Raw genomic sequence first — 23,026 nt, 5'->3', positions numbered from 1 at the left:
TTTCTCGCCGGATCTTCTCAGTGGGTCGCGTTTCCGATCCGGTAGTAGATTCTGCGAAGCACGGCTCTTGCTAGGGTTCGTGTTAGCAACGTCGTCAGGTTTGAGCCCCACGAGCTCACCTACTAGTTAAGGTTACGCTGATATGGTATCTCTAGATCATCAGTCTAGGTAGAAAAAAAAAGTTGCATAAAATGGAGAGGTCTGTGCCCAGCAGTGGGTGTCTAAGGGTTGAAGATAATGATGATGTTGTTGACTTTACTTTAAGTACATATTTTATTAGAAAACTTAGTACCTACCTGTCTGCGGGGTCCGACCCCCCACAGTCGCGTCGTTCCATCATGAGCTGTCCTCCTGTTCCCTACACCCCCCACCCACAGTATCGGCATCGCTACACCAGCGCGTCCCCCAGTTAGACCCCCCCCCCTCCAAATAAAACACAAGTGGTGAGTAATAAATATCTGTATTAACACTGCAGCAGCCGGCCGCAGACGAACACAACGTGCGCCGCCCCGAGCCCCGGGGCATCGCCGATACCAGGACCTCATGTCTCAAGACCAGTAGCCTCACGCACAGTGCCAAGGCTCTCATCTTGAGACACAGGCTCGCAGCCCGGTTTTCCGCCACCGCTTCGTTGAGTACTTTCCAGGTGCTCATTAGTCGAGCGGCGGCCCCCGGGCGACGGCACTGCTACTGGCATGGCAGTAGCTACTTGACCACGTCGGCAAGAACGGAACCTACCCTTAACTTACTTTAAACAATTACATTACACATATACTTTATTATAACTATACATGTCTTTAGGAGTGTTGTCCTGGGGCACCGGGGGGGCCGCCATTCAGTGCCCCCCGGGGGGCGGGTGGTTCTGGCACTTCATTTTTAGATAAAACTATTTCATTTGATTGTATTACGTATTAAAATTTCATGATTTCAATTATTTCCCCGCACCCCGCGCCCTCCTGGCGGCCCGCGCGAGCGCAATGCAACACGTAATTTAACCTAATTTTACAAGTATATACATAAAATCATACTCTGAACGCGTTCTCGGCAAATGTTCATAAATGCTCACGAACACTCAAGAGTGCTCACAGGTGCTCAGAATAACTGTACATATTCCATCAATTTAAACGATACGAATTATCCGTGGTCCACCTCGTAACTCCTCCTCCCCCGCCCCCCGGGGACGGGAGGCCGGCGCTCCTGGTGCGTCAGACGCCGGCGGCCCGCGGTCACAACGACAACAATGAGATCGTACAATAAGATTCGTTCCATAATTCCATATTTACATACAGCACTTGACATGCCAATATCGATGCCAGAAGGCGTCTGATGATTACTCTAACTTACACGCTAAGGTACGGGGCACTCGGGATGGGGGGCGCCCTCCCGGGCCCGCGTGACTACAAGTCCGGGTACTTTCTCACAGAATTTATTATTTTATATCTTAGACCAGTGTTTCCCAACCTTTTTTGTGCCAGGCCCCGCTGGAACCTTTCTAAAATTTTTGTGCCCCCCATACATAATTTTTATTTTAACATTAAAAATTTATTGGTTCCCTTAAAAAACATAAATGAAAGGTTTTAGGAAGAAATCACTATGAAATTGTTATCAGAACACAGTAAGTAATATTTCAAAACATATAATAAAAATTTGAAATTGAAATTCAAAATAATTTTAATAAAGTTTTTTTATATTCATTTAATGCGATTTCCCCCCTTAATTATCAAATTACCCCCTTGTGGGGCGTGGGCTCCACGTTGGGAAACACCGTCTTAGACAATATTGCTTTATCATTTTAATATTAATGTTCCAGGACACAGGTCCGTGCACTTCACGTGTACAGAAGTCACAAATTCGGTAATCCACTGACAGGCCCACGAACACTAAAAACAATATTAAAAATAAAAAAGAATGTCGCCAAGTGTACAGTTCATGGGAGCGGCTGGGTTCACTCCTCCGAGTCGTCCTCCGGCTCGTCCTCCAGGAACTCCAGGTAGAAAGAATCGCCCTCGTTGTCCGACGCCGCTCCGGGCAGCGTCAGGACAACGAAGGGCCCGTCTCATGCGAAGTTGCTGGGGCTGTGGTCGCGGCACCCCGGGGGGGCGTACGCCGCCTCGGTCCTGGGGACGGCGCTTTAGTTAGTTCGAGGGGCCGCAGTGTCCCCCGCGCTGCTCGGCCCGGGGGGCGGCCGCCTCCATGCTGTGACCACCGTGCCTCGTAAATGATAATGTACATTATTAAAAATTATTAAACTTACATGAATTCAATTTCCCTGTTCCTGAATGAGTAGAGGGGGTGCCGAGAGCCCGGAGGGGGGCTGGAGGGAGCGAAACCTGAACAAAATAATTAGTTCGACAATTAGTGATGATTCGCCTTCGCTTGAGAATGGCGGTTGGGTGGGGGACTTGGGCACTCACCGGGCGCGTCTTGTCGCTGGCGCAGGGTGCCGGCCTGGTTGCGGCGGAGCTGGCGCGTCTGCGGCGAGCCGTACTCCAGCGCCGAGTACGCTGCACACATTCACAAGCTCGGTGTAGTCGCGCGCATCAACTAACTGTACGATGATTCAACGCGACATTCAGCCCTCAACCGCTCAGGAGTCAACAAGAGAGCACGCTGGGATTCAAATTTATCTTAATGTGAATGTAGATTCGTGACTCCGTATGGTGACGGAATAAGCATACAATGTGTCCCCACCCCTATACTATCCCTGGGAGTCGTAAGAACCGACTATAGGAATATGCACAAGACGTCAGTGCAAGAGATGGAAAACTCAAAATTAAGCCCCGAACCAACCCGTCTAGCCAGCGTGGTACAGTAGGCTAAATACCTTCATGAATAGTAACAGAGATACCAGGTACAGAGGTACCAGCCCTTAGTACCCGGCGACCACGTTATTCCCGACTACAGTAGCGGTTACGGTAACGGCGGGGCAGGGGGTGCTAAGAATACCAGGCAGAGACACGGCTACCATCCCCAAAAACGACGACCACTGGCCCTGGTAACACACAACGTGCACACTCTGAGGCTGGACGAGAAGCTCGTCGAGCTGGAAGAAGAGATGGACAAGCTGCGCTGGGACATTGTTCGTTTATCAGAAATCCGAAGACAGGGAGAGGATACGATAACCTTGCAGTCCGGCCACTTGTTCTTTTACCGAGTGGGAGAGCAGAAGTTCCAAGGTGGCGTTGGGTTTACCGTTCATAAGTCTTTCATGAATAACATTGTGTCCTTCGGGAGTGTGTCGAATAGGGCAGCGTGCCTTATACTTAGAATATCTAAACGATATTCATTGAAGGTCATACAGGTTTACGCTCCCACTCAGACACACCCAGACGATGAGGTGGAGACTTTGTATGAGGACGTCAGTAGGGCCATACATAGCTCCAAAATACATTTTACTGTTGTTATGGGAGACTTTAATGCGACGTTGGGCTGTACAAGCAATGATTAGTTGAAAGTGAAGCAATTTGGATATGGGCAGCGGAACTCCAGGGGATAGAGGTTGGCAGACTACCTGGAGAAAGAAGGACTCTATATGATGAATACTTTCTTCCAGAAGCCGCCTCACAGGAAATGGACCTGGATGAGTCCCGACGGTGTAACCAAAATGAGATTGATTTTATCATGAGCACCACTAGACAGATATATTATATTCAATGATTTCTCTGCGACCACCGAATTATAAGGGGCATATTGAGTATCAATGTCAGATTGAAAAGATCGCTTCTGATGAAGTCCACGCTCCGGCCGCCGAATGCACATATTCAAAACCCCGAAAACTTTCAACTTGAATTGTCGAATCGCTTTGAAGGACTAGACAGCAAAGCATCAGTGGATGATATCAACAGCAGGCTGGTGGAAACTGTCCATGCGGTAGGGTCCAAGTATTTTAAAGCCCACCGCAAAAATAGATCTCAAAAACTATCAGACTACACCTCGAACCTCATGGCTAGTCGACGTTCTATGACACTCCAAACTTCTGAGGACGCTGAGTCACATAGGCATAGAAAGGGAAACCTGAAGACAAAAGTGTACAACCAATGTGTGTTACTAGTGATGACTTAAGGTTCCGAGACGTGGTGCTTCACAAGGGATCTTTTTAGGAAGCTCAGCTTCGCGCAGCGAGCCATGGAGAGGGCTGTGCTTGGTATTTCTTTACGAGATCGAATCAGAAATAAGGAAACCCGTAGTAGAACCAAAGTTGCTGGCATAGCCCGTAGGATTAGCAAGCTGAAGTGGCAGCGGGCAGGCCACAGACCGAAGCGCGAAGATCCTCGTGTGGAGACCACATATTGGCAAGCGCAGTGTGGGATGGCCACCTACCAGATGGACCGACGAGACGGTAAGAACCGCTGAGTCACATTGGATGCAGGTGGCAACGGACCGGCCGCACTGGACATCAGTTGGAGAGGCTCATGTTCAGCAGTGGACAGTGGCAGACTGAGATGATGATTTTAGATTCATAATGTTTAATTAGAGCTCGAAGCAGGTGGGCACTCACCCCGGATCATGGACATCTCCACGGCGGCGCGGTGCTCCTCGGCGCTCAGCCGGGCCCTTGCCGCGGCCTGCGGACAACACGCGAGCGGATCAGCACCGGGCCCCCAGCCCAGGCGGGCGTGAGCGGGTGCGGAACCCCTCACCGCAAGGCGCCGCCACACACACGAGGGCAGTCTTTGCTCGGTGCTCTCCGAGCGCTGCGACGTGTCCTTCATACGAGGCTCGCGGAGAGCACTTGGCACCGACATGACATTGTTGATGTCCACGGGCGACAGCGACCGCTCCCGGCGACGCGGGGGCAACGAGCGCGTCCGGCCATTCCGTGCTGGACAGACGGAACTGGTGTTGTGGCGCGCTCCCTTGAGACATGAGGTCCTCTAGTGGCGACAGTACGAGGACGGCACAAGTGACCGCACGCTCTCCCCCGGACACGGCGGGGGTCACATCGGGGGCGAGAGAAACGACGACGCTGTTTGTTCCGAGGTCGGGTCTGGTATATGTCTTAATCCGTTTTAATGTGTATACTGGTGAACGACCCACCTGGTTGTAAGCGGCTACCGAAGCCGCAGGACATCAGCATGGAGTCGGTGGCGCGGCGTGCGCGTCCGTCTTTGAAAGCGCTAAAGAGACATGAGGCGAAGTCTCCACTGTGCCGGCGGGGCGGGGTGTGGTCTTGGTGCGGTCTCGGCACGTTGCTAGGGTTAGTAGAAGCAGGTCCATTACCGGCGCGTGTCCCCGGGCGAGCTGCGCCGCCGCGTGAGCCCGCTGCGCCCGCGAACCTGCGCAGGGACAGACGCTGTGATTAAGGCAAGAGGCGGCCCTCACGGGCAGGGGGCTAGCGAGGGACTATTGAGCTATGGGGCGGACGAGTGCACGGTTCACTCTATGGAAGACGACCCTCGTCCGGCGCGAGGTCAGTCTCGGTTACCTTTTCTTCAGACCGGAAATTATTGTTCGGTAGCATTCTGCAGCAACAGACATGAGGCTGTGTCGCGTCGTGTAACTCAGCAGGTACTTAGATCAGTCATACTACGGCTGCGATACGCGCACGAGCGCCGCTGCAGCGCTGTGGAGACTCCAACCCGAGGGTTCCCGGAGCTCGGCGCCCAGTTAGCGGCGGACGGGCGAGGGGTCCCCCCCCCGCGGGCCCCCGCGGCGCGGGTCACGTACCTGGTCGCGGCGTGTGCGTGGCGCCGTCCCCCAGGTCCAGCTGCAGCACGGCGCCGCCGTACTCTGCGGACACAGCGCCGCCACGTCAACAAGTTTTTTAAAGAACAATGATAAGGGAATTTGAATCTTAAAACGTCAGTATTGAGGGTCGGATTCTAATAGCTGTGCGTACCTGCGGGCAGCGGCGGCCTGAAGTAGTCCCTGTTGGTGAGCAGGTGGGTGTTCGCGTTGGGAGCCATCGCCACGTCCGGCACGGCCGCCGACAGCCGCCCCGACCTGCAGACACGAGGGGGCGGTGAGTGGGGCGGGGGACACTAGCGGGGGGCGGGGGGTTGGGGGACACGTACCCGCTCCTGCAGTCCGGGGGCCGCGGCTGCGTCTCGCGGCGGTCGGCGCGGCCCTCTGCAACGCAACAAGCCGCGTGAGTGGGGCGGGGACTCCGCGGTTCACAAACACATTTTACTGACAACAACTTCTATATATTAAGGTCTTTACTCGTAAAATTGTCGTTTTAATAATTCTAATATAAACACAATAAAGACTCCAGTAAAATCAACAACACAATTATCATGATCACACATGATGATGATCAGCCCTGAGACACCCACAGCTGAGCACAGACCTCCTTATTTTATGCCAAAATGTTCGGTCATCCCAATTCTCATCCACATCTCATCTCAAGTTTGGACATTCAATACTCGGGAGCGGCACAACCTGCCTTTGAAGAATCTATTGGCTCTCGGGCACCAGATTTCTTCAAGTAGGACATCGTGAGCATTGCACTGCTGATGCCGAGAACATGGATATTTGGATTTAAAGAAATAAAAAAAAAAATCTTAAACGACAATTTCATAAATGAAGACCTAAAGCTTAGTATGTGCACTCACCGAGGGGAGCGGGGTGCGCGGCGCGGGGGCTGCCGGCGGGGGGGCAGCGCTCGGGGCCGCTCCGTCTGCCACACAACACTCGGTCAGACATGCGGCCACACTTACACAACAGTAACTTACTCTACATGCAGTGCACAGTGACGTCACTGTACAGGCGCGGCGTGTCCCGGCCGGTACAGTGACGCGGGTTGGGCTAGCGGGTGTACCTGCAGCAGTCGCTGTCGGGGTCGTGCGTGCGCGGGGCGCGGGCCGGGGCGCGCCGGGGCTCCGGGCCGGACCTCTCGCCGCCGCCGCCGCCATTACTGTGGAACACCGTCATGTTACGTGATGCTACTGCATCGCGGCACGTCCAGTGCTGTGCCGAGAGAGCAGTTGCACAATTTATTCAACAAGTTCCATGGTCCCTGAATATATTACCATTCGTTCTCAATGTCGCTGATGAGCAGGTCCGCGCAGGAGTCCGGCAGCGACATCTCCCGCACCGCCCGCAGCGCGATCTGCGGACACACGCACGGTCTCACAGCGCGCCCCCGACCGCCCCCCCGCCGACTCCGTGCGAGGCGACCGGGGTAGCTCGAGGCGAATATGGACACGCTGTTTAGCTCCACGTTTTAATAAGATCATAAATTTCATTAAGTACCTTAATTCAACGCAATTATACAATATAAGTAAGCGCCCCCCCCCCCCCCCCACCTGTCGGTAGAGCATGTCTGCGTGGTGCGCGTGGTGGTACAGCGGGGCGGCGCGCGCGGCCAGCTCCCGGGCGCGGGCCCGCAGCGCCGCCAGCCGCCGCGCGCCCACGCACTGCGCCGCGCCCCCCTCCGCGCCCCCCGCCGCGCCCTCCGCGCCGCCCGGGGGGGACTCCCCGCGCGCCGCCGCTACCTGCAAGCAGCAACGGGTCAGACTGTGCGCTCTGCGGGCGCGTGCTGCGGGCGCGGGCGCGGCCTCACCATGTACAGGGTGTCCGGGATCCGGTGCATGTAGCGCTCGCGCCTGATGCGGGCCACCTCCGCCTCGGGCACGGCCTGGTCCTCCAGCAGCGCCTGCAAGCACGGGGCCGTGGTGAGGCGAGGGAGCCAGCGTCGCGCGACAGTGTGGGTCCACAACGCACCCTGAGCTCGTCCAGGTAGGGCAGGAAGCAGCGCGCGGGGCGGTGCGCGCCGCGGCCCAGCCACGCGTCGGCGGCGCCCCCCGGAGGCCGGGCCCGCGCGGGCAGCACGCCGCGGCGCACCAGCTGCGCCAGCACCTCGTGGTCGGGCGGGATGTGCTCCACGCGCACGAGCGGCACGAGCGCGGCCACGCTCTCCCGCAGCGCCGCGTCGCCCAGCTCGCGCCGCCGGGTGCCGCGCCGGGACGCGGAGTGCGCCGTGTGCCACACTAGGTTCGGCTCTGGGGCATACGGCTCACGTTAGGGTAGCGCACGCGGCGACCTCAAGCCGACCTCACAGCGTAAGCATGTCGATTCTAATTATAATGAACCACCCTGTATCAATAATATGTTGACTTCACACATTCACCATATTAGCCTCACTCCGACCTTAAGTTTTAGACATGTCGTACTCAAACTCCGAGACCTGGACATGAACATGTTTGTGAGACGCGAGGACTGTCCTAACGGCTTGCAGCCTGTCTGGCGGGATCGGTGGGGGGTGTCGGCCCTTGGTCATCGAGGAACCGCGCGGCTCCGCTGGACGGGTTAGTGCAACGTTCACAAACTGTACTAGTTCGGTGCGAGACCCGTCCCCCCTGCTACTCTCGTGCGCCCGGGGACACGAGGACGAAGTCTCGAGGGATAGTACGGCGGCTGCAGAATCGCCCTGGTACTGTGCACTGGCACAGTGTTCCCCGCGCAAATGAAAACTCTAAGTTTAAAGTCTCGGACATGAGATTAGCAGTCGGTTCATATACAAATTCCCAGCAGCAATCAAGCATTTTCAAATCAGACCTCAAGCTCCAAACATGAAGCATTGAACACGATGAAGTGACATTCACGAGCTAGTGTGGGGGTGTGCAGACTGACCTGGCGGCTGTGCTGGCTGCGCGGCGGCCCAGCGCAGCAGCCCCCGCAGCGCCTGCGGCTCGGAGGCCTGCAGGAAGGGCGACTGCAGCGCGGCCCGCAGCGCCGCCCGGGGCAGCCGGCCCGCCGCCGCGCCGCTGGTGACCCGGGGGAACTCGTCGCGCAGGTAGCGCATGGCCTGCCGGTGCACCCACTTGGAGGCGTGGGGCGCGGCGGCCCAGCGCAGCACCAGCGGCAGCGTGTCGGCCGACAGCGCCTCCACGATGGCGTCCTCGCAGCCCTGCACCGCGATCGGCATCTCCACGAAGCTGCAACGTGCCGAGTGTCAGCGCACGGGGGCCACGGCTCCCACGGCCCGGGGGCGGGGGCGGGGGAGCGTTACCTGGCGATCTCGTAGAGCTGGAACACGTCGTCCAGCGCGGGCGCGGCGGGGCGGGGCGCGGCGGGGCGGGGCGCGCTGCTGCGGGCGGCGCCGGGCCACGACTGCGGCATGGAGGGGAGGGGGTACAGCAACTCGTGTCTTATTGTCATTGTAGGCAAAGCATACGGCTCATCTGATGGCGAGTGGTTACCACGTGGTGGACGTAATCAATACTGACGACACCGCCAGGCCGCTACCTGCCGCTGAGTACTCTCCTCAAGCCTCGTTCGAAAAAGGACATGTCATATCACTTGACATACTGCGGAGTGCGCCAAAAGGGGAGACGGTAACCGTGATGAGAATGATCTACATTGGTGGTGACAATGAGATACTCTTTCTAAAATACAAATGAAAACTTCAATTTCACGTCTCATGGTGCTGTCCGGACACCAGACCACACGCAGAGACCGGCCTCGGGCGACACTTACCGACATGCCGCCCCCACCGCTGGTTGACGACGGAGATGAGCCGCCCCTCCCTATCAGGCTCAGGTCGATCTGGAATAGACGAGACAACAAAAAAATGTGTGCGTGTACTAGTGTACACACGTAAGAAGTGAAACTTGTTTATGGCCTTATTTTTCGAAAAATGATCTACATGCAACTTTCTAGAAATTGGTTAAATAAAGTTAAATTAGATAAAGTTTAAACAAAAGGATTTTATTATCATAGACATGAATACAAATAATACAATTATTTCACTTTACCTTTTTGCTACTAAGATTATTACAGCATTTTAATAATACATCTCTTTGATATCATAATACCCTGGTACTTTTCTTCCTATAAATTAATAATAATAGCACGGTCCACGTGGTGTTAAATGGGGTTCCTGAGATTCGTGAAGTTTGACCCACCTTGAGACATGAGGTCGATTTCTCAAATCCGAAACCATGCTTCAGAACATACCGCCGTTAATTATTAATAAATCTCTTTGCTATCATAATACCCTGGTACTTTTCTTCCTATTATTTTACGTAATAACAGTAATAAATAGCACGGTCCACGTGATATTATTAAGTGGGCTCCCTGAGATTATTGGAATTACAAAATGATTTCCGTAAGGGGTTTTGGGGGTTGATGCTTCCCGCTTCCGTAGGTTTAACCCGCGATTCCCTACAAGTAACCCCTGGGTGGTGCTAAACGGGAGCCGAAAACACAATCGGTGGTAGGACCTTGTCCGACTGGCTGGCGACCACCCTCCAACTAGAGTCTGCCGCCAAATAGCCTAGCTGTGTTCCGGCATGTGGGTTGGAGAGCCAGTTCTATTCCTTTCCTTTCCTCGTCCTTGTTGGGGGTGAGTCTTGGTGATACTTGGAACATGCAGAGCAAACGTGCGCGCAAGTCCGCGGGGCGTGGGTTGCTGACGGGGGTATAGGGAGACCCAGTGAAACGGTGCCTGCCGCCGCCCGCCGGTCAGTAGGGGACCTGAACCTGGGTGTCACAACTAAACTCCGCCCCAGGAAGCTGTCCCGCCAACCGGTGTAAAATCCTGCCATGCGGTCGTCGTGCCGGAGTCGGAGACCGGAGTGGATCCCGGCGATCGTATGCAGGGTGGACTGGGGGCCCTTCCATGCCCTGCGTCAGCTTCTCTCCCGGATCGAGTGTTCATTGTGCCCTGCGCTTTATTCAGGTATTGCCTTGATCTCACCTCTAGCATCCTACCTCTCCAAATCCTTACTCTCCAACTAAAATTATGAAAGTCGACAAAAGAAAAAGAGTTTTTTCGGCGGATCCCCATTCCACGTTTAATGTGGATTTCAGCAATGTCAGGGGCCTACACAGTAACCTTGACGCCGTACATCACCACCTTGAGACGGCGCAGCCTGCCCTCTTTTTCCTGACTGAGACGCAGATATCTGCCCCAGACGATACGTCGTACCTCGGATACCCCGGCTACGTATTGGAGCACACCTTCCTGCGTAAAGCCGGGGTGTGCGTTTTTATCCGGGAGGATGTCTGCTGTCGTCGGCTTCGGGGCCTCGAGCAACGGGACCTGTCCCTCTTGTGGCTACGCGTGGACTATGGGGGCTGCACCCGAGTCTACGCTTGCCTGTACAGGTCTCACAGCAGTGATGCGGGGTCAGCTCTGTTTGAGCATGTACAAGAGGGGACTGACCGCGTGCTTGAGCAGTACCCATCTGCGGAGGTGGTGGTCCTTGGTGACTTTAACGCTCATCACCAGGAGTGGTTGGGGTCCAGAACCACTGACCTCCCGGGTCGGGCTGCCTACGATTTCGCCTTGTCCTACGGCCTCTCACAACTGGTGACACAGCCCACCCGTGTCCCAGACATTGAGGGGCACGAGCCTTCTTTGTTGGACCTTCTGCTGACTACTCACCCAGCTGGATACAGTGTGGTGGTCGACGCTCCACTTGGATCGTCTGATCACTGCCTTATCCGTGCTGCCATACCACTCTCTCGTCCTAGTCGTCGAACGACGACCGGGTTTCGAAGAGTTTGGCGGTACAGGTCAGCAGACTGGGATGGAATGCGTGAATTTTACGCATCCTACCCATGGGGGCGGCTCTGCTTTTCCTCCGATGATCCTGACGTCTGTGCGGACCGACTTAAAGACGTGGTGCTTCAGGGAATGGAATTATTCATTCCTTCTTCTGAGGTGCCCGTTGGGGGTCGCAGCAAACCCTGGTATAATAAAGCCAGTAGGGATGCTGCACGCCTCAAGCGGTCTGCATACGTGGCATTTAATGTTGCTAGGAGATGCCGGGATCCTGATATCTCGGAGAAAAGGCGGAAATTTAACGCCGCCTCTAGGTCCTATAAGAGGGCTATTGCCAAGGCGAAGTCGGAGCACGTTGCCAGAATTGGCGAGCGACTGAATAGCTATCCCTCTGGGAGCCGTGCTTTCTGGTCGCTGGCTAAGGCTGCAGAAGGTAACTTCTGCAGGTCAAGCCTTCCACCACTGCGTAAGTCCAATGACAGTCTGGCTCATAGTGCGAAGGAGAAGGCTGACCTTCTGGTCAAGCTCTTTGCCTCATACTCGACTTTGGATGACGGGGGAGCCACGCCGCCCAACATCTCCCGGTGTGACAGCTCCATGCCTGAGATTCGCATCACACAGCGTGCGGTCAGGCAGGAGCTTCGGCTTCTTGATGTCCATAAGTCGAGTGGGCCAGATTGCATCCCCGCAGTGGTTCTAAAAACATGCGCCCCTGAATTGACACCCGCGCTAACGCGTCTATATCGCCTCTCGTACAATACCAACAGGGTTCCGTCTTCATGGAAGACTGCTCATGTCCACCCTATCCCCAAGAAGGGTGACCGGTCGGACCCCTCGAATTACAGACCTATCGCGATAACTTCCTTGCTTTCCAAGGTGATGGAGCGAATCATAAACATCCAACTTCTTAAGTATCTTGAGGATCGCCAGCTGATCAGTGACCGGCAGTACGGTTTCCGTCATGGTCGCTCAGCTGGCGATCTTCTTGTATACCTTACACACAGGTGGGCTGAAGCCTTGGAAAGCAAGGGCGAGGCTCTCGCTGTGAGCCTTGACATCGCGAAGGCCTTTGACAGGGTCTGGCATAGGGCACTTCTATCGAAGCTTCCAGCATACGGGATCCCTGAGGGACTCTGCAAGTGGATCACTAGCTTTTTGGATGGACGGAGCATCGCAGTTGTCGTCGACGGCTGCTGCTCCGATACCATGACCATCAACGCTGGTGTTCCACAAGGTTCGGTGCTCTCCCCCACGCTTTTCATACTGCATATCAATGACATGCTATCTATTGATGGCATGCATTGCTATGCGGATGACAGCACGGGGGATGCGCGATATATCGGCCATCAGAGTCTCTCTCGAAGCGTTATACACGAGAGGCGATTAAAACTTGTGTCTGAAGTGGAGAACTCTCTGGGGCGGGTCTCCAAGTGGGGTGAACTGAATTCAGTTCAGTTCAACCCATTGAAGACACAGGTTTGCGCGTTCACTGCGAAGAAGGACCCTTTTGTCATGGCGCCGGAATTTCAAGGAGTATCCCTGCAGCTTTCCGCGAGTATCGGGATTCTGGGGGTCGATATTTCGAGCGATGTCCAGTTTCGGAGTCATTTGGAAGGTAAAGCCAAATTGGCCTCTAAAATGTTGGGAGTTCTCAACAGAGCGAAGCGGTATTTCACGCCTGGACAGAGACTTGCGCTTTATAAAGCGCAGGTCCGACCTCGCGTGGAGTACTGCTCTCACCTCTGGGCCGGGGCTCCCAAATACCAGCTACTTCCATTTGACTCCATACAGAAACGGGCTGTTCGGATGGTCGATAGTCCTGCGCTCGCGGATCGCTTGGAACCTCTGGGTCTACGGAGGGACTTCGGTTCTCTCTGTGTTTTATACCGCATGGTCCATGGGGAATGCTCTGAGGAATTATTCGAGATGATTCCCTCATCTCCTTTCTATCATCGCACCTCCCGCCATCGGAGCAGAGTTCATCCATATTATCTGGAACCGCTGCGTTCATCGACAGTGCGTTTCCAAAGATCTTTTTTGCCACGTACCATCCGGCTTTGGAATGAACTCCCCTCCACGGTGTTTTCCGAGCGCTATGACATGTCCTTCTTCAAACGAGGCTTGCGGAGAGTTCTTTATGGTAGGCAGCGGCTTGGCTCTGCCCCTGGCATTGCTGACGTCCATGAGCGACGGTGACCACTTACCATCAGGTGGGCCGTATGCTCGTCTGCCTACAAAGGCAATAAAAAAAAAAAAAAAAAAAAAAAAAATCCACCTGGAGACATGAGGTCAATTTCTCAAATCGGAATCCATACTTCAGAACATACAGCCGTTAATTAATAAAGAAGGCTGTACGTCAGAGTAAAGTTATAATAATACATCTCTTTGATATCATAATACCCTGGTACTTTTCTTCCTATTATTTTACGTAATAACAATAATAGCACGGTCCACGTGATATTAAGTGGGTTACCTGGGATTATTGCAATTACAAAATGTATTCCGTGACCCACCTTGAGACATGAGGTCGGTTTCTCAAATGCGCATCCATACTTCAGAACATACAGCCGTTAATTAAAAGATGGCGCGTAACGGAAAAATGTGACGCGTAACCGAAAAATGTGACGGTAAATTTTTTTCCAACGCCGATAAGGAAGTTTCACTTCAAAAATCACTCACACACACTACGCATGTTATTCAAACGGGGGTTCGAAAAGATTTTTGAATGTTGCTTATGTCCAGGGGCGACGGGGACCGCTCACCGACAGGCGGGCGGTGTGTTAGTGTTTGTTAACAGTGGCCTCACTGGTACGGCCGCCAGTGCCTCACTGAATGATATCCGAGGCCCCCGGGGGCTCCCTGGCGCTGGTCACCGGTCCACTTGTGGGTCGCTCGGTGCCGCCCGGGGCGCGCTGTACACCGCGATAATAACTGTCCCAGGTCGTAAACTATCGTTGTTGCAAATTTGGCAGCCACCCCCCGAGCCGCCCCCCTGAAAGGAAGAGGGATAGCGTCCATCCGGCTGGCGCGACGTCCCCCAGGCCACTGACCTGGTCGGTGTAGGCGGCGTGCAGCAGCGCCTTGGCGAACCTTCTCGGCAGGATCTTCTCGTCGACGCAGATGGCGCCGTTGCTGCTGGTGCGCCGACCCATCACGTTCCTGTACAGAGCGGTGAGGAATGGAGCAAACGTGCAGGAAGCGCTGGAGTCGACGTGGGTGCCACAGCCCGCTTCAAGGCGTGAGGTGAAAGTCTCAAAGGTGTGGCCCCAAGGCGGCTGTCCCAAGCTTTGAATCGAGATGAGAGGCAGTATGGCGGCGCACGACGCCCCTCCCCCCGTCCCTCGCAGGCGGGCGCGGGTCGGTTCCGCAGCTTCCGGATATAATAATTGGACATGTTGCCAGGGGCTTTCTGATTACTCCCTGTAACACGAAATTGTGCTGTTCGAACACCACGCGGCCAGGAGGGTGCAAGCACCCCCAGATCTGTAGGGGGTGGGGGCCGAATTCCAAAACTATTGCTCGGTTAACAAAATTACAAAATAAATGAATATTATTCACTGACCTAAAAAACCTAGACCTCGCCGCCAGTATGAACCGGTGGCAGGGCAGGTCGGGGCCGCGCGCGCCCTCCCCCGCCCACACCAGCCGCGCGTCGCACAGCTCGCCTGCAACACGCACACTACACTGCGGGGGGGCGCGGGGCGGCCGGGTCCCCCCCCCCGGGCCCCGCACTCACCCGAGTCCAGCAGGCGCCGCACGTCCCGCAGCAGCGCGTCCGGCACGCAGCCCAGCGCCGCCGCCAGCCGCCGCGCCGCGCCCCCCGCGCACCCGCCCCCCGCGCCGCCTGCGCACACACCACGCTACACGTCTCGCCGGCTACTCACCCGCCCGCCCCTCCCCGCCCCGCCGCCCCGCCGCGACCACTTACACTCCGCCTCGTCCGCCTCCGCGCCGCCGCTCCTCTCGTACTCTGCTAACGGAACAACAACAATTAGTACAGCGGACGTAACACGCGGCCTCCCCCCCGACCCCGCACCCCCGCAGATACATACTTATATACGATTAAATATATACAACACAGAGCAAGCAAGCCTGTTTATGACACAAGCCCGCGACCCTCGGTCCGGCAGTCAGCGGGACTGACTCCTACACCACCAATATTTACTACTACTTTCAACTGTAATAAATCCTAGAAATTTCAAACATCAAATTTGTGTCTGACGTTACTCGGAACGACCTCGGGTGGATGCCGCTGAGGATGGGGGCCGGGCGGGTGGCGGAACCTCCCGAGCGGTCCCTACCAGACTCACGTTACATCGCACGGGGTTATTCCTTCCTAATGTAAGTAGTTCATGAGAGAGCTCGTGTGGGGGATGCGTGCAGGAGGACCGAGCGACACAGGACAGCGCCGAGCGCACTTACTGTGGCACGTGTGGCAGTACAGCGGCCCGGAGTACAGCATCCTCACGCCGGCCACCAGCTCCTCGCGGGACAGGCTGGCACCCGCGCCTTCCAGCGGCACCCGGCAGAAGCCGCTGTGGCAAATGGAATATGTAATTACAGGTGCTCACGGACGGTCATATGTAACCTGGAATGCTTACAAACGCTCAAAATGAAATACACATGATTGATGATCCGTTCCCACAACGAAAAGACAGCCGATAAGTTTATTTCTCTACAATTGAGTACGAGTAAGAGAACGCGCCGTACTGATACTGACATTGGTGTCGACGCGAAAGGTTAAAGAACGAGACTGAGAACCGTCACAATAACAAGTGTATTTATATATATGTTAACAAATAGGCACGCTTCATCCAGCACTGACTCGCGACTCTGTCCCTGGGGATAGCAGCCGACGCGAGGTTCAAGGTGGGCCGGGGGTCGTGTGCTTCTACTTACGGGGGACGGCCACGCAGCAGGTCCCTGAAGTAGTGACTCCGAGCCGCCAGCACTGCGCGGTGCGCTGCCAGGGACCAGCCCGCCCCTATCAGCTCCACGTCGCACCAGCACCTGGAGGGGAGCGGGCGCTGTGTTAGCGGCGGGTCGCTGTGTGTGTGTGTGTGTGTGCGCGCGTGTGTACATACGCGTCGTGCAGCAGGGCGGCGAGGTCGGCGTGCAGGGCGGGCGCCGGCTCCCGCGCCAGCTCGGCCTGCGTGAGGAGGTCCCGCAGCGCGGCGCCAGCCTCCATCTCTTCGCACAGCACCACCACCTCCGGCAGCTGCCAGTCCCCCACCACCGACCTGATGTAGCGCCCGTGCTCGCACCCTTGTGCGCAAAATACCAGACTAATGAACCGATCTCGGAGCACCTTGTGCGCCTTAAGTAGCCTGCCACTGCTACTTCATACTGATGTTTCAATGTATGCATCTTCGTGCAAGCAGTCACACATGTCTCGGTCTCCCTCGCACACCCAATTCGAAGATGATGACGTCATTTGTCATTACAAGCGTCACACGTCCACAACCAAATTTAAAAAGTCAAAGTTTCTTTTAGCTTTTGAGAGTGAAATATCTTTAGCATCGTTGCGATTCAAAGCTGGACGGAACGGAAATGACAGTCGAATGACGATACTAAAAAGGGACAACAATATGCATTTGTGGGGGGTTAGTCTGCGAAAGAGAGAGATGGAATAAATTGTACGTAATTTTTCCATTACTTGTGTATCCAAAAATTAAGCTAAATTTGTGAAGTTCTTTGCACTTATTAACCAATAAATATTGTGGATGTTGAGGCGTTCGATAATTCAATTACGCCAACAACTTCTGACGCGCGTAAATAACCATTGAGATTCTTATTAAAATAATTTTTTTGTCTTTGTTTGTATATAATCACATCAACTTTACGCCTAAAATTCGATGGCGGTATCGTTAGAGGTCCATCCACCACTGGCCTCGCAGGGCTGGGACCGCGGTAGGCAAAAGCTAAGAAATTTTTAAGTTCACTCAGATGGACAAAGAAGTTGTTGCGTGCTGAAAGGCAATACAAAGCGTTATATATATAGTCACCTCGGTCTGGCTGCGAGTCCCTGGGCCTCCTGGTGGCGGCGACGAGGCGTCTCCTCAGCGTGCCCAACGCCGCGCCGCCCGCTTTCTTCTTCCTCTCCCTGTTCACACACCACACTCAACAACTGGCGCGAGATGAATCTGCACTTGAATCTCATCACGTGCCCATCACTGCTTCGAGAACTACTTTACCACAACGTCCCTTCGCTACAGATTGCTTGTTTATCGCTCTGATTACACTTTCATCATCATTCTCCTGTCCTTCTCCCAGTCCCCTGGGGTCGGCGTAACATGTTTTCTTCTTCCATACTTCTCTATCATAAACCATGTCTTCTCTCACTCCCCTCTTACACATATCGTCTTTTACGCAATCCATCCATTTATTCTTAGATCTACCTCTTCCTCTAAAGACACTAACGTTTTTTTATATATAGAGATTACAGTTGATCACTTAACCAAGACGAATGTGAGCGAACTGAGAGGCTCAGCCAGGAGGAGGTGGTTTGATAACAAGCTCCGACACCCGCAAAGGAGGTACGGTTCGCTTCGCGATAAACTTTTCCTATTCGCTCGTAGGTAGGTAGTGGGTAGGCCTCCAACAAGAAGGACCGAGGATCTATTGAGGTTCGCGGGGATCCGTTGCATGCAAGCAGGGCAGAACTTGGCTTATGTCCAACAGTGGACGTCTCCGGGCTGATAGAAGAATAAGAAGAAGAATTCGCTCACACTACTCGGCAGTATATTCCAGATTTATTAATTTTACAGTCTTTCGTTAGTGTTACATGGTTCCGCTATTTGACGCATGATGGCTCTCTCAACCTAAATACGGTAAAATTCAATCACCATTGAAAAATCTTAATCGAAATATTAGTTTCCATTACTGTTCTTGTTCGTAGCCCGCAATGCAATTTAGTTTAGCTTTACATTGCTGATTCACAAAATATTCTATTCTAATAATACCGTGTTTCATTCTGACCTAGACAACAATCCGGTGACGCACGTGTACCTACACATATTAAACTACCGACCTGCCTTCGCAGCGCTTGGGGGACTAAAATTTACTATTGATTTTATTGAATTTCCTTTTATACAAATCTGAACCTGAGAAAATAATGTAATATAGGATATTGTATAAAGAATTGTTTGTAGTACCACCATGACGCTTTAGCACCTTTTTTTGCCCTAGTGGGTATACGAGCATACCGCCCACCTGATAGTGAGTGGTTACCGTCGCCCATGGACTGCAGCAATGCCAGGGGCAGAGCCAAGCCGCTGCCTTATACCGAAACTAAAAAAAATAATATTAGTGGTTAAGCTTTCTTCAATTTTCTAATGTTCCGCGCAATTTCCTTAATAAGTTTTTTTAAATAACTTTCTCCTGACAATAACAAACATAGCAAAAAAAAAAAAAAATCCAATTCGTTGCCGGCGTTCTATAGTTATGCGTGTACATACATTCTGCAGATTCATTTATATATATATAAATATTGATACTTGCCTTATAACGTCGGCCATAGTGGGAGGCGCCGGCGGTCCGCCAACACCATCACATATATCTCCCTCCTGGGGACGTGGAAACATTGAGTACATGGTAAAAACAACAGCCATTAGATCTCTAACAAGAGCAGTAGTGCTCGGGACGATCATATCGAGGGTCGAAATGTTATTTGACTTAAACGACATTTTTGCAACTTTACAGGAGAGCCATTTAAAGTTTAAAATTAGCAAAAAACATCTTAAAGAAAAAAAAACTTCTTGAGCTATTTAAATGTATTAAGCCACATTGAATTTCAATTAAAAGCATCAAACTTTTGATGCTTTTAACAAATAAAAAACACCTTAAAGGCTTCGTCAAACAGAACGCGTAATTAGCGCGGTTCAGAGCGCTACGCTATAACGCCGAGATGTGTTGTACTCAGCAGTATAGCTATACCGCTGGCGCTCTGTTTGACGGTATCTTACCATAGTAGTACAACACATCTCGGCGTCATAGCGCGGCGTTAGTTTAGCGCTCTGACGCGCGCTAAGTACGCGTTCTGTTTGACGAAGCCTTTAATTACAAAGATAAATGTCCCATGTTAAGCGAAATGTTGCATAAACCAAATAGCTTTCCACTCTTCTATATGTTTATGGGAGTCAATTAATATCACCAAGTATCGGTATCACCATCCACTTGGGACATCAGGTTGAAGTCTCAACTATCATTGACAGCATCTGTCCCACCTGCAAAATAGGATGCCTATTTGCTTCATGGGCTGCTTACACAGATCGGTAGTGGCTGGCAATGAGGATGGATAACCAGGCCACCGCTACTGATAACCCAAACAGAAACATGTCTGTTGATTTTCATAGTACAATATTATTGAACATGGAAGTCATTGGTCGAATTCAGTTAGATAGTCCAGGCAGGATTACAATAGTAATTTTCGAGTCACTCAGAATGGGCACACTGATCAGTTCATGTTTTTTTTATTGCTTGGTTAGGTGGACGAGCTCACGGCCCACCTGAACTAAGTGGTTATAGACCCACAGACATGTACAATGTTAACGCCGTCACCCACCTTGAGACATGCGTTGTAAGGTCTCGCTTTTAACAGTATATAGTGTGTGGTACCTGCGGTACCTGGTATACCTGCGGGTGCGAGAGCGCGGCGCCCATATTAGCGACGGGCGCGCACAAACAGCACAGCAGCCGGCTCATGGGTCGAGCCCCGCCATCACAGCCGCGTACCTCCTCCTACAAGACCGGCAAACATTGAAACTACCATACCACAACATCAGTGTATAAGTAGTTAATGTCACCCGTGGACAGCAGCAGTGTCTGAGAGTGTTTCTTACTAAGCAGCATTTGACAATGGACATATTGGACTAATATGATAAAAGGCAATCTTCATGGATTTTCACTAGTTGTAGAAATAATCAAAATAACTTTTATAAACCATAAGATTACATATTATTTAAATATCAATTTCATTTTATCCAATGGCTCAAATATTTCACTTTTTATGATCATGGAATATTAAGGAGTGTTATCTCAACCTATGGTTCATATTATGCTAACTAAGCTAAGCATCTTCATTACACAATATGGTATTCAGGAAATAATAGTACAAATTATGTATTAAACATCTCCACAATGTGCCCCACAAGTGTCTTGACGTGAGATTTATTGGCAACAAAAATATACAAAGTGGATCTATTTGCCCAGAGAAGAAGTAGCAGTTCTAAGTGGTCTAGATTTGACTCTTCTATTCATTTGACTTCAAATTAAACTCTTAGTTTCAAATACATATTTACCAACTGCAATGGAAATGCATCAGCATACTTTGCTGTAATGACATCAAGCATCTGAGAAATGGTACCATAAGCAAATATCAATGATCAATGTGGCCATTGTGATATCCTACACTTCCAGTCAAATATATGTATCATGTACATAATTAATCCCAAGACAAACAATTTGTTAGAATGCAAAAGAAGACTCAGCCTCCATCAAAAATAGTCTCTCAGACAAATAGGATTTGCATGGTAAGTGGTAGTTATGGTAAGGCTGTTCGTAACCTCATAGAAAAGATCTTAAGGTCAAACTCTATTGAAGGTCTGCTGTATGTCAAGCAAGACCAAAGAGCAGTATTCATTATTTACCAGTAACTTACTGATTCTATCCACCACTTTATGAATTTTTTAAGTTGGTTTGTATAGGTAAAAATTGGTGTAACAACTGCTTTTCGAAAATCTCAGAAAACTAGCAGTAGGCTAATAAGTCTATGGAAATTACTTCATTGGTTGGTTTTCCCATTTTGTGTACCATTAAAATTATTACTTTCCAAATGTCAGGATAATATTGAAGTCTTAGAATACAAGAACACTGAACCCTCTGCCTAAAGTGCCTAAAGTAACATGGACATCTAAGTATGACTGTTTCAATCAATACTTTAGTTTACTAGTTAGACCCCTACAGTAACAATTTACATAGATAACAATATTTAAATAAACTACCCATAAGTACTATGTAAGAAACCCCACTATGTAAGAAAATATAATAATTATTAGATCTTTAATTACCATATTTTTTATTATTGGATTTTTGTTGAACAATAATATTGTGATCAGCTGACTGTCAAGTGTTTTGATAGAAGCAAATGCGTACAAAAGGATACACTCAGAATTAGATCTGATAGAAGATTGCAAATATGACAAAACAGTGTTCTGTGCCAAGGACAAAAATGTCTAAATTACTTACATTTCTTATAGTTCTTAGAATATTCATTTATAAAAACAAGATTTTATCTATGTAGGGCACTGATAATTGGGCCTTTTTAAGACTTCAAATACAACCAGATCTAACAGTGATTGAGGCCATAAGCCTAATGAATGAGAACACATCATATGTAGTTAAGATATGCTCATAGATGAGAGCAACTTGGAATAAAAAATCAAATAATAAAAAATATGGTACCGTCAGTGAATATCCACAAAAATCTTTTAAGTACTGAAATAGAAATTAAACAATAAAAAAGAGGTTGGATATATGACTCTGATCCAGAACTACTACCAGTGATTATAACTTCAGCCCATGGACTGGATAACTATTTCTCTTGGATTTCCTTGTTGCTGTGACATACTGTATCATAGAACTGAATTTGATTCTGAGGCAAAATCAGTATCATTATTCAAAATAAATGTGTGTCCAGTACAAAGAAGACAAACTTTGATTTTTTTTAGTTTCTTTATCATGATTACTGTTTGTGATTATATTATGCAATTTTATTCTCTTCTCCATTCTTTGTCACTGATTTATTAACTACTCGACATTGGCAGGGGTGTGCTTTGAAGAAGAAACAGAAGCTTTAATAAGAATAGCGGTTTGGGGACAATCAATGTCAGTTTTTTCTTGTCCATTTTCCTAATATGCTATATACTATCTATATATCTTTAGTATTAAGAAACATTTCTGTATGCAATGGACCTTTAAAATACAATCAACATTACTTTTATAGCTTTGTTTATTCTAAAACATATTTGTTTTTTCATACAATGCACACAAATTATTTAACTGTTTTCAGTGACATTTAATGTTTAATGGGTATGATTTAACTTAAAAAGTGATTGTTTTGTGATGGGAATCAAAAGGCAACAATAAAATTAATTCTAAAGTTTTCATTACAGTGAAATTTTATTTTATGTTGTTCCGGATCCTGCACCAGCAAACATATAAGCTCTTGTTCCAAATTCAGTCAAACATATTTTGCTAGAATGAAATGTTGTTTGTATGTTGTTTGTTTGTTTGTAGTTTGTATGAAAATTATTGAATTTAAATGCTGTTTGTGGGCATCAGTTCTTTTGTTTTTCAGTATACGTTTTAATTTATTTTAGGGGTGCGCCAAAAGGTGGATTTCTGACGTCAGTGCGCGCGCATCTGACCTAAACTCTATCTGACCTACATTTGGAACTTGCAACATCGTATTGACATCGTTATGTGGACATTTTTGCATTTATTAGCTAATGCGAAATGAGAGCAATAGAGAAGGACTGTGTAAAAGAGCACAAGTTCAGTACAACACCATATTCA

At 50.7% G+C, this 23,026-nt stretch overlaps 1 protein-coding gene across 1 annotated transcript; it reads right to left on the bottom strand.

Annotated features, from left to right (window-relative positions):
- Positions 1-444: 444 nt before the first annotated feature.
- On the bottom strand, positions 445-21,253 carry LOC101735855 (BTB/POZ domain-containing protein 7). Its single transcript, XM_062670857.1, has 28 exons — positions 21,233-21,253; positions 20,078-20,191; positions 18,953-19,017; positions 17,458-17,555; positions 16,537-16,717; positions 16,352-16,462; positions 15,875-15,987; positions 15,381-15,425; positions 15,189-15,296; positions 15,015-15,117; positions 14,503-14,611; positions 9,421-9,489; positions 8,954-9,054; positions 8,575-8,879; positions 7,666-7,943; positions 7,505-7,597; positions 7,248-7,436; positions 6,972-7,051; positions 6,761-6,856; positions 6,555-6,619; positions 6,015-6,069; positions 5,840-5,943; positions 5,668-5,730; positions 5,221-5,276; positions 4,499-4,565; positions 2,415-2,504; positions 2,255-2,330; positions 445-2,117 (listed from the first exon to the last, which is right to left on the bottom strand). Exons 1-28 carry the CDS (start codon positions 21,251-21,253, stop codon positions 2,057-2,059), a joined length of 2,916 nt encoding a protein of 971 aa, XP_062526841.1. The 3' UTR covers positions 445-2,056.
- Positions 21,254-23,026: the final 1,773 nt, after the last annotated feature.

The sequence above is a fragment of the Bombyx mori genome, chromosome 11 (assembly GCF_030269925.1).
Source record: "Bombyx mori chromosome 11, ASM3026992v2".
Classification (NCBI taxonomy): domain Eukaryota; kingdom Metazoa; phylum Arthropoda; class Insecta; order Lepidoptera; family Bombycidae; genus Bombyx; species Bombyx mori.
This window is presented reverse-complemented; position numbering and strand designations above follow the sequence as displayed.

Bases quoted from the DNA above. Each gene is read 5' to 3' on its own strand.
- LOC101735855 (XM_062670857.1), bottom strand. From the start codon at position 21,253: ATGGGAAAACCAACCAATGAA. The intron at 16,718-17,457 runs GTGACTATATAT...TTTGCGCACAAG, and splicing joins GGACTCGCAGCCAGACCGAG to GGTGCGAGCACGGGCGCTAC. The intron at 5,731-5,839 runs GTACGCACAGCT...CTGTGTCCGCAG, and splicing joins CAGGCCGCCGCTGCCCGCAG to AGTACGGCGGCGCCGTGCTG.